The following is a 12,091-nucleotide window of genomic DNA, read 5'->3' on the forward strand; positions in this document are numbered from 1 at the left end:
CAGGCACAGCTAATTTTTGGATTTTTATCAGAGACATGGTTTCACTGTGTTGACCCGGCTGCTCTCAATCTCCTCATCTCCATTGATCCGCCCATCTCGGCTTCCCAACGTGCTGGGGGAAACTTGATTTTCTATAGCATTATGTCACTGGATATTTCTGTAAAATTTAAAATGAGGGAGGGAGAGAGACAGAGAGAGAGCAAACTCCAGAGTTGGGACTCTGGAATCTTGGGTCATGAGACAAATTTTAGATAAAACTACAAAAATCCAGAGTTTACAGGTGTGGTTTTTGCTGATAACGTACAATTCTAAGATTGTAAATAATTGCATAATCCTTCCCTGGGAATTTAAATCATTTGAACTGGTTCTGCTGTAATACTAGAAATACAAGCATGAAAATTTCTAATGGTTTATTAGTCACAATGACTCTGAAAACACTAATAATACCTATTAGATATTTTGCATATTACACAGGAAGAAGAGTTTGAATCTCAGATAAAAACAATAAAAATACATGAAAAGTCTTTCACGTTAGCACAGATTTTAGTCATCTCGTGTTCGGGAGGTTGGATCTGAGACGTGTTTTGAGTTGGTCATAGTGAAGGACGCGAGGTGTCAATTCTAGTGAGAACAATTTCCAGGAAGCCATGTTCCGCTCTTGAGCGAGCACCCACTGGGCCTCATGCAAGGTAGAAAGAGCCTGCGTACGTCACCCTCCCATGATGTGGTCAACATGTAAACTGCATGGGCAGGGCGCCAAATAACATCCTGTGCGCTGCTGAGCTGAGCTGGGGCGCGGCCGCCTGTCTGCTCCAGCAGCACCATGTCACTCATGGTCGTCAGCATGGCGTGTGTTGGTGAGTCCTGGAAGGGAACAGAGGGAGGGAGTGCGGGGATGGAGATCTGGGCCCAGAGGTGGAGATGTGAGCCTGGAGGTGGAGTTATGGGCCTGGAGTGAAGATGTGGGCCTGGAGTGGAGATAGGAACCTGGAGGGGAGATAGGAACCTGGAGGGGAGATAGGAGCCTGGAGTGGAGATATGGGCCTGGGGTGGAGATATGGGCCTGGAGTGGAGACATGGGCCTGGAGGTGGAGATATGGGCCTGGAGGTGGAGATATGGGCCTGGAGTGGAGTTATGGGCCTGGAGGTGGAGTTACGGGCCTGTAGTAGAGTTATGGGCCAGGAGTGGAGATACGGGCCTAGAGGTGGAGATCTAGGCCTGGAGTAGAGATATGGGCCTAGGATGGAGATATGGGCCTGGGTGTGGAGATATGGGCTTGGGGTGGAGATATGGGCCTGGATTGGAGATATGGGCCTAGGGTGGAAATATCGGCCTGGAGTGGAGATATGGGCATGGGGTGGGGATATGGGCCTGGGGTGCGGATATGGGCCTGGAGGCTGGGTCTCTGCACAGCCGACAGCCCTGTTCTTGGGTGCAGGCAGGCACTGAGGGTGAGTTTCCCTTCAGCCCAGCAAGGGCCTGGCTACCAAGACTCACAGCCCAGTGGGGGCAGCGAGGGAGGCCTGGTTTGCCTGCAGATGGATGGTCCATCATGATCTTTCTTTCCAGGGTTCCTCTTGCTGCAGGGGGCCTGGCCACATGAGGGTGAGTCCTTCCTTCTCCAAACCTTAGGGTGTCATCTCCCCACATAAGAGGATTTTCCTGAAACAGGAGGGAAGCCCGGTGGGGGATTTTCTTATAAACAAGGATGAGGAGACCCTGGGGTGCTCAGCCCACAGTTCTGACCTTGCCCTCCCCAGCCTTCCTTTCCCTTGGCTGAGTCAGGTTCTGTGGGAACCCGGGAGGGTAGACTGGGGTCCTCCAAGCTGGGCTGTGCGGTGGGGATGTGGTGTCACTGGCAGAGGAAGGGAGCAAAGCAGTGCTAGGAACAGCAGGCCTCTGAGGACAAAGGTGTAACTCACACCCTCCAGTGTTTCCATGACGGTAGGGGCTGCAGTGTGGCTGCTGTCATTCTACCTCAGAGGTGGGGGAACCCCAGCCATGGCCCTGACCTTCCAAATCCTCTGATGGGGGCTCAGTTGTGTATTGCGGTTCACACATTGGCTGATATTCCATTCACAAAGAACATGCCCTCGACTCCATGTCTATTTGTGTTGTTTTATGTGAGTAATCTTGCAGTATTAAAATCTGGTAGGAGTCCCTCACTCAGCACTTGCTCAAAGTTCTCAGCTGACACTTTTGTTGTAGAGAGACGCCAAGTCTATGCGGGGTGGGTCCTTCCCGTAGCCATGGGCACCCAAGTGTGGTGGGAGCCTTAGAAACGAAGAAAGTGGGGAGAATCTTCTGAGCACTGGCAGGGAGGGGCGGCTCCACATCCTCCTCTCTAAGGTGGCGCCTCCTTCTCCCCCAGGTGGACAGGACAAGCCCTTGCTGTCTGCCTGGCCCAGCGCTGTGGTGCCTCGAGGAGGACACGTGACTCTTCTGTGTCGCTCTCGTCTTGGGTTTACCATCTTCAGTCTGTACAAAGAAGATGGGGTGCCTGTCCCTGAGCTCTACGACAAAATATTCTGGAAGAGCATCCTCCTGGGCCCTGTGACCCGCGCACACGCAGGGACCTACAGATGTCGGGGTTCACACCCGCACTCCCCCATTGAGTGGTCGGCACCCAGCAACCCCCTGGTGATTGTGGTCACAGGTCAGAGGACTCGTGTCTGGGCTTCTCCTTGTCCCACTTCCTGAATCCCAGAGCTTCTGGTGGGGGTGTCCACCAGGGTCCAATCATCCAGGCCCTGACTGTATTTGGTGTCAATGGGGATTGAATACAGGGGAATGGGTGCTGTGGTGGGAAGAGTAACTGTCGGCAGCATGGCTATATTGTAATCCTTGGAGCCTGTGACTATTTATGTTATAGGACAGGGGACTGAAGGGGAAGATGGAGTTCAGGTTGTTGATGAGTTGACCTTGAGATGGGGAGATGACCTGGACTCTCCCACTGGGCTCAGTGTAATCACAAGGGTCCACATGAGAGGAGGAGGAAGAGGAGAGTGGGGATTAGAGCAGCGTAGTGGGAGGGAGACTCCACCAGCCACTGTGGGCTTTGAAAGTGGAGGAAGGCCAGAAGCCACGGAATGCAGGTGGCCTTTAGGGGCTGGAGAAGTCAATAGAACTGATTCTCCCGAGTCTCCAGAGGGAATGCAGCCCTGCAGATGCCTTGATTGTAGCCCAGGAAGAACAGGGTCTGATTTCTGTCTCCAGAAGTGTTCTCTCCTGCCGCCATGTTTGTGATAATTTTCTGCAGCGACAACAGGAAACAATACAGGAATCCAGGTCAAGGACAAGTTAAAAAACCAAACAAGAGGGTTGGCTACCCTGAGGTCAGCAAGGGTGCACTGCTGATGCCACCACCAGGCTGGAGCCGCATAGGGAGGGATCCACAGGGAGAGTTGGGGGTGGAGGGTGAGAGAGAGAGAGAGAGCATTAGGTCATAGAGCAGGAGGGTGAGTTCTCAGCTCAGGTGTGAGGGGAGCTGTGACAAGGAAGAACCTCCCTGAGGAAACTGCCTCTTCTCCTTCCAGGTCTATTTGGGAAACCTTTGCTCTCAGCCCAGCCGGGCCCCACGGTTCGTGCAGGAGAGAACGTGACCTTGTCCTGCAGCTCCAGGAGCTCATTTGACATGTACCATCTATCCAGGGAGGGGAGGGTCCATGAACCTAGGCTCCCTGCAGTGCCCAGCGTCAATGGAACATTCCAGGCTGACTTTCCTCTGGGCCCTGCCACCCACGGAGGGACCTACACATGCTTCGGCTCTCTCCATGACTCACCCTATGAGTGGTCAGACCCGAGTCACCCACTGCTTGTTTCTGTCACAGGTGAGGAAAGCCCATGCCTGTCCCATGTCCTGTGATCCTAGAGCCTTAGCTGAGGAGCTTCCTGCTGATGATGGAGAGAAGCATGGACAGATGCAGAGAGAACACGCAGCATGGTGTGAGGGAGGGATCAGGGCACAGGATGGCAGACAGGGCACCTCCAAACCCTCCTGCACGGCCTGCATGGAGGCCCGTGGCCAGGGCTCCAGGCACCCAGACAGATGGAGAAAGAGGTCAGGACAGACCCAGAGGAGGGAGACTTGGCTCAGTTTGGGGAGATCAGAGGCTCCCTCAGACCCTCAACCTTACCCATTTCCCAGAAGCCCATACTGGCCTCTCACCCACACAGAGATGTCATCACCAGCAACCCCTACACCCTTTTCTTTCCGTTTGAAAAAACATTTATTGAGGTGAAATGTAACTATATAATTTGCCACCTTTACCATTTTTAAAAGTAAAATCTAGTGGTCATAAATACCTTTATATGCTGGGTGCAGTGGCTCACAGTTGTAATCTTGGCGCTTTGAGAGGCCAAGGAAGGTGGATCATTTAAGATCATGGGCTCGAGATCTGCCTGGCTAACATGTGGGAAATTCATCTTTACTAAACAGACAAGAAAAATTGGCCGGGCATGCTGGCATGCACCTGTATTCCTAGCTACATGGGAGGCTGAGGCAGGAGAAGCACTTAAGCCCAGGAGGCAGAGGTTGCACTGAGCCGAGATCAGGCCACTGCACTGCAGCCTGGGAGACAGAGAGAGATTCTGTCTCTAAATAAATAAATACATCTATATTCTTTTTTATTGTTGTTGTTACACTCCACCCTTTACTTCCTGGCCTCTGGTAGCCACCATTCTACTCTCTACCTTCATGAGATCCACCTTTTAGCTCCTGTGTACAGGTGAGAAATGGGAATCTTTGCAATGACCTCCAGTTCCATCCATGTGGCTGCAAATGTCAGGATGTTATTCTTTCTACGGATGAGTACTCTCCACTGTGTGTGTGTGTACTACATTCTCTCTATCCATTCACCCACTGACGGGCAGGTAGGTTGACTCCACATCTTGGCTACTGTGAACAGTGCTGCACCAATCGTACGAGTGCAGATATCACTTCAATACACTGATGTCCTTCCCTTTGGGTTTACACCCAGTAGTGGAATTGCTAGATTCTATCAACAGGGTACCAGGGTTCTCCTTTCTCTACCACCTTGCCAGCATTTATTTTGTCTGTGTTTCAGATAAAAGCCACTTTAATGGGATGAGATGATAGCTCACTGTGATTTCAATTGGCATGATTAGTGATACTGAGCACTTTTTCATGTACATGTTCGCCATTTGTACGTTTTGTTTGTTGAGAAATGTCTGTTCAGGTCTTTTACTAATTGTTAAATTAAATTCATTGTTTTATACCGTTGTTTGAGTTTTATATATATTCTAGTTATTAATCCCCTCTCAGATGCATACTTCACAAATATTTTCTCCCAATTTGTCTCTTCTGCACTTTGTTGGTTGCTTCCTCTGCGGTGCAGAAGCTGCTTACTTTGATGTAATCCCGAAGGTCTATTATTTTGTTTTGATTTCTTGTGTTTTTGAGATTTCAAATAAAATGTCTTTCCTCAGACAAATGTCCTGGAGCATTTCCCCACTCTTTCCTTTTAGACACTTAATGGTTTCAGGCCTTAAGTGTTTCTTCCATTTTCATTTGATTTCTGTGTATGGTGAGAGGTAGAGGTGCAGTTTCATCAACTGCATATAGATACCAGTTTTCCCTGCTCCATTTATTGAAAAGACCGTCGTTTCCTGATTGCAGGTTCTTGGCACCTACAATCGTCAAAGTCCATTGGATGTGAATGCATTAATTATATCGGTGTTCTTCATTCTGCTCCATTGCTCTATGGGCCTTTATGCCAATGTCATGCTGTTGTGCTTACTACAGCTTTGTAACATATTTTTAAGTCAGGGAGTGTGAGGCCTCCAGCACCTGTTTTGTCTTTATACCTCGAAATCTCAGGACACTGGGCATCATTTAACAATGATGATGGAGAAGGGGACGCCAGGACTCCTAGGGCCCAACAGTAGATAACAGAGTGTTGGCCATGAACCAACCTCAAAGATTTCCTTTGAGTAGAAGACAGGCATCCTCATTTCCTCACCTCTCTCCTGTTCTGTGTTCTAGGAAACTCTTCAAGTAGTTCATCTTCACCCACTGAACCAAGCTCCAAAACTGGTGAGTAAAGATCCCTCTTATCTCTGCTTTTGGAAACCTGGGGATGTTGGTACCTTGGATTCAAGCATTGGCTCAGCACCTCCCAGCTCTGTGATTGTGGGCCTGTCTTCTAACATCTCTGACCCCCAGACACTACAACAGCGAAGGGTATCTGAGGACAGCAAAGGGCTCAGTGAAGTCTCTTCATTTCAAATTTCTGCAGCTGAGACCTCCTCCAAGCTAGACGGACGAGTACAAATCTGACATCCTTCTCAGGGATAATGTGGTGTTTTTTCTGCCTGCATTCCAAATTGGAGGATAAATTCGAGGGGACTTGAGAGAGGGAGGGGAAAGGAACATCTGATGAGGGCAAGGTGATTTAGAGAAGTTCCACTTGCCAAGGAATGAGCCCCTGTTGGTCATGATGCGACCTTGGCTGAGTCAGCAGAGCAAGAGCCTTGCAGTAAGAAGGAACGTAGTTCATCCACGAATATGACACTTCCACTCACTCACTCGTTCAGCCACTGCCCTGTGCTCTGACTGTACAGTGTGGAACCCTTTCCTGCTGTTGCCGTAAAAAATCTCCACAAACTTCATGGATGACAACAACACAGCTTTTAAAATTATCTTACGGTGTTATAGCTCAGAAACATGAAATGCATTTCACTGGGCTAAAATCAAGGTGACTGCGAAGCTGCCTTTTCTCTGAAGGTTCCAGGCGAGAATCGGCTTTTCACATTTCCCAGCTCCTAGAGGTTCCCACGTTCCTTGGCATCTGCTCCCCGTCCTCCTTCCTCGAAGCCCACAAAGGCTCGTCACGTCTCTCACGTGGCATCACTCAGATCCTTCTTCCTTACCTCACCTCTTTCTCTAAGTGTTGCCCTGACTTTTTCTTCCTCTTTTAAAGACTTTGGGATTCTATTGAGTTTACCAAGATAATCCATCACAATCTCCCTAAAATCACCCAAGATACCCTCCTTTTAAGTTCAGCTGATTAGCAACCATAATTCCATCTGCAATCTTTATTCCTCCTTTCATGTAAAATAACATATTCACAAGCTATGGAGGCTAGGACAGGGACATTTTGGGGGTGGGCCAGCATTCTCCTGCCTTCCACAAATGGTAAACACGATGTATTTGGCCTCTGCTCTTAGGACACTGACATTGCAGATGGGCAAATGGGAGGGCAGAATATGAATGCACAAGTGGACCAGTAATGATTGATCCATTGGGAAGCATCCGTGCATGAAATCTATTTACTTATTTATTTATCTATTTATATATTTATGTATTTATTTATTTGCGGCGAAGTCATTCTCTGTCCCCAGGCTGGAGTGCAGTGGCATGACCTCAGCTCACCACAACCTCCGCCTCCTGGGTTCAAGCGTTTCTCCTGCCTCAGCCTCCTGACTAGTTGTGATTCCAGTCCCCTCCACCACACCCAGCTAATTTTCTTTTATATTTTTTAGTAGAGATGGAGTTTCACCATGTTGCACAGACTGTCTCCAACTCCCAACCTCAAGTGATCCGACCGTCTCAGCATCCCAAAATGCTGGGACTCAAGGCGTGAGCCACTGCGCCCAGCCGAAATTTAAAATAAATGATAAAGAATACTAAGTGTATAATTTCAGGAGACAGAGAAAGTCTCACTAATCAGATAATATTTGTGACCATAATGAAAAAAAAAAGTAGATTCAACCCCTGGAAGATTGGCAGAAGGATTTTCCACACACAGCTGTCAGCCGTGAAGGCACAAATGTGAAAACAATCTGATGCTGAAGGAAGACGCTCTGCATTCAAATGCTGGGAATGATGTGGGGAGAATGACAAGACGACTGTAGAGAGACGGAGAGCACACTGGGTACACAGGAAACTAAGGAGGAACAAGGAGTGTGTGTTTTATACTTACAGCCCTTGGATTCACCTCGGGGTAGCTAGGAATCCCTACATGATTAATAGTGACTGACATGAAAATAAGGACGCCCAGGTGCATAACTGGAATCTAGGAGACCGTGGAAAAGGCAATTCCCGCCCCACTGGTGAAATGTGGTGCTGATTTAGACACTAAATGAATGAAGTAGATGGATATAAGATATATCTGTGAGGTAGAATCATTTGTAGGGAGGTCTTGCTGGATTTGATAATGCCTACTTATTTAATTTTGAATTTATTAATTTCTTTCTGAGATTTATTTTTCCTACATGTAAATCAATATCTGGCAGAGGAGTGATAGATAGATGAGGGGTGCTGCAAATGAAGGGACTTATTATAGCATAATATACAAGTCTGTGAATGGGAGCTTACGCCTGTAACCCAACACTTTGGGAGGCCAAGGCGTTTGGATCACTTGAGGTCGGGAGTTTGAGACCAGCCTGGCCAACATGGAGAAACCCCATGCTCTTTTTAGCAACCAGTCCTAGGGACCTCATGGAGAACTTGCCAACCACGTCTCATGGGAACAGCATTAATGTATTCATGATGGATCACCCCCATAACTGGAACATCTCTCAATAGGCCCAGCCTCCCACACTGCGAGATAAGTGTCAACGTGAGATTTGGCGGGGCCAAACATCCAAACTATAGCAGTGGTATCCCCAGCATGCTCTCTGATTATTTTGAGAACTATAACTGAGAAAGCAGGAGAAAGCTGGGTATCCTGCCATTGGGGAACTTGTCCTAAACAGATGTTGTATGTGCTTAGCTGGCAAGCAAGAAATGAGAGAGAATCCATAAAGAGGAACTGCTATAATTAGCTTCTTATTGGATTCCCACCTTCCCCCAGGTATCCCCAGACACCTGCACATTCTGATTGGGACCTCAGTGGCTATCATCCTCTTCATCATCCTCCTCTTCTTTCTCCTTCATCGCTGCTGCTCCAACAAAAAGAGTAAGTCTCATGACACAGAGGCCAGAGACCTCAGGGCCATGTGGGGAAACAGGATGGGAGCACGCGGGTGTGTGTTCCTCACTGGCAGGATGGTCCCTGGCCCAAGGCAGGAGCCACAGAGGCAGGGCTTTCTAGAGAGAGCACCAGACACCCTGCCCCTGCCTTCAGCTCACAGACCATTGCCTAATTCTGAACTGTATCCTCACGTCCCCTGCAGCCACTGACATCCAGGAGAAGGTTCCATGACAGGCATAAAGGGGAGACAGAGTCACTGGGATGGGAACTCAGAGCTATTCATGGAGGATGGATCCTTGCTGTCAGAGAGATAGAATGTCTGGGTCTGGCTGATGACAGCTGAGGGACCTCAGGCACCTACGGCCTCCCACTGTGTGTTGGTGTCTGCTCATGAAATGAGAACCCAAAAGTGCCCTTCCAGCTGTTTTGATGACTTCTATCTCCTACAGATGCTGCTGTAATGGACCAAGAGCCTGCCGGGGACAGAACAGTGAACAGGGAGGTAGGTTCTCCTCAGCCCAGCCTCATGGATCAAGTCTTATTCCCTAATAGTCTTGAAGAATGTGAGCACCCTCCCTCACTCAGCATTTCCCTCTCTCTAGGACTCTGATGATCAAGACCCTCAGGAGGTGACATACGCACAGTTGGATCACCGCGTTTTCACACAGACAAAAATCACCGCCCCTTCTCAGAGGCCCAAGACACCTCCAATAGATACCACCATGTACATGGAACTTCCAAATGCTAAGCGAAGATCATTGTCTCCTGCCCATGAGCACCACAGTCAGGCCTTGATGGGATCTTCTAGGGAGACAACAGCCCTGTCTCAAAACCGGGTTGCCAGCTCCCATGTACCAGCAGCTGGAATCTGAAGGCGTGAGTCTGCTTCTTAGAGTATCGCTCTTCCTCACACCACAAATCTGGTGCGTCTCTCTTGCTTACAAATGTCTAAGGTCCCCACTGCCTGCTGCAGAGAAAACACACTCCTTTGCTTAGCCCACAATTCTCCATTTCACTTGACCCCTGCCCACCTCTCCAACCTAACTGGCTTACTTCCTAGTCTACTTGAGGCTGCAATCACACTGAGGAACTCACAATTCCAAACATACAAGAGGCTCCCTCTTGACATGGCACTTACACACATGCTGTTCCACCTTCCCTCATGCTGTTTCAGCTTTCTTCAGACTATTTTCCAGCCTTCTGTCAGCAGTGAAACTTATAAAATTTTTTGTGATTTCAATGTAGCTGTCTCCTGTTCAAATAAACATGTCTGCCCTCATTGCTTTAGGTAATGTGACACTATTCGCTGAAAGAAACCGCTGTTATCATTGCCATGTCCACATAACCCCATCTGTTCTCCGCTGGGTTCTCACCCCTGGACTCTGAGCTTCTGGAACAGGGTGGAGCCTCATTTGTCTCTGGGACTCCAATTTCCATCCAAAGATGCAGCACATAGGAGGTTCCAACGATCATGAATCACATGAACAAGTGATATTCTTACTCTCTGCAGACCTGGAAAGCTGGCAGAGTCACTCCACGATGAAACATTTGTAGAGTCATAGGCCTTGTTAGTCTCATCTCCGTGGGGACACATATCAACACATCATCTTTCAAACTATAAATATACAGTCGCTCCTCCATATCTGTGGGGTTTACAGGTGTTTATTGAACCAAGTATAAATCAAAAATATTCAGAGAAAAAGTCCACCAAGTTCCAAAAAGCAAAACTGTGTTGAATGCACACAAATGAGGGGGTGTGTAGGCTGTATCAGGAATTATAAGTAATCAAGAGATGATTTCATGTATACAGGAGGATGTGCATGGGTTATATGCAAATGCTGTGCCATTTCATGTAAGAGGCTTCAGCATCTGCAGATTTTGGTATCTGAGTGGAGATCCTGGAACCAATCACCCACGAATAGTGAAGGATGACCGTATATGACTTTTATTTCTCAATTTTAAATATAAATCATAAAAAAATTATAATAACTAGATAAAAACAAGAAGTGTTTTTATAGTATGAGAATAAGTTTAGATTTATTTTTTCCTACGTGTAACCCTTTGGTTTAATATTGTTTATTGAGAAGACATTCTATGCCACCTTATACCACACGGCAGCCTTTGTCAACTATAAAGGGACTGTGTGTACACGGATGTATTTTAGACACTGTTTCTGCTAAGGGGCTCTCTGTGTCCACTCTCTTGAGGATGCTGCACTTTATGTAGCCTCATACAACCCTTTAAATTTAGTAGCCAGAGCCCTCTAATTTGTTATTATAGGCTATTTGCTATTTTTTTTTTCTTGAGGCGGAGTCTTGCTCTGTCGCCCAGGCTGGACTGCAGTGGCACAATCTCAGCTCACTGCAACCTCCGCCTCCCGGGTTCAAGCGATTCTCGTGCCTCAGCCTCTTGGGTAGCTGGCGTTACAGGTGCCTGCCACCAGGCACGGCTAATTTTTGGATTTTTAGCAGAGACACGGTTTCACTCTGTTGGCCAGGCTGCTCTCAATCTCCTCATCTCAGTTGATCCGCCCACCTCGGCTTCCAGACGTGCTGGGGAAACTTGATTTTCAATAGCATTATGTCACTGGATATTTCTGTAAAATTTAAAATGAGGGAGGAAGAGAGACAGACAGAGAGCAAACTCCAGAGTTGGGACTCTGGAATCTTGGGTCATGAGACAAATTTTAGAGAAAACTACAAAAATCCAGAATTTACATGTGTGGTTTTTGCTGATAAAGTACAATTCTAAGATTGTAAATAATTGCATAATCCTTCCCTGGGAATTTAAATCATTTTAACTGGTTCTGCTGTAATACTAGAAATACAAGCATGAACAATTCTAATGGTTTATTAGTCACAATGACTCTGAAAACATTAATAATACCTATTAGATATTTTGCATATTACACATGAAGAAGAGTTTGAATCTCAGATAAAAACAATAAAAATACATGAAAAGTCTTTCACGTTAGCACAGATTTTAGGCATCTCGTGTTCGGGAGGTTGGATCTGAGACGTGTTTTGAGTTGGTCATAGTGAAGGACACTAGGTGTCAATTCTAGTGAGAACAATTTCCAGGAAGCCGTGTTCCGCTCTTGAGCGAGCACCCACTGGGCCTCATGCAAGGTAGAAAAAGCCTGCGTACGTCACCC

At 47.6% G+C, this 12,091-nt stretch overlaps 1 protein-coding gene across 1 annotated transcript; it reads left to right on the top strand.

Moving 5' to 3' along the window:
• Nucleotides 1–768: 768 nt before the first annotated feature.
• Nucleotides 769–11,459, top strand: KIR2DL4 (killer cell immunoglobulin like receptor, two Ig domains and long cytoplasmic tail 4). Its single transcript, XM_063701652.1, has 8 exons — nucleotides 769–857; nucleotides 1,571–1,606; nucleotides 2,373–2,657; nucleotides 3,538–3,831; nucleotides 6,006–6,056; nucleotides 8,818–8,922; nucleotides 9,387–9,439; nucleotides 9,540–11,459. Exons 1-8 carry the CDS (start codon nucleotides 824–826, stop codon nucleotides 9,807–9,809), a joined length of 1,128 nt encoding a protein of 375 aa, XP_063557722.1. The 5' UTR covers nucleotides 769–823; the 3' UTR covers nucleotides 9,810–11,459.
• The last annotated feature ends 632 nt before the right edge of the window (nucleotides 11,460–12,091 follow it).

This window comes from Gorilla gorilla, chromosome 20, assembly GCF_029281585.2.
Source record: "Gorilla gorilla gorilla isolate KB3781 chromosome 20, NHGRI_mGorGor1-v2.1_pri, whole genome shotgun sequence".
Classification (NCBI taxonomy): Eukaryota; Metazoa; Chordata; class Mammalia; order Primates; family Hominidae; genus Gorilla; species Gorilla gorilla.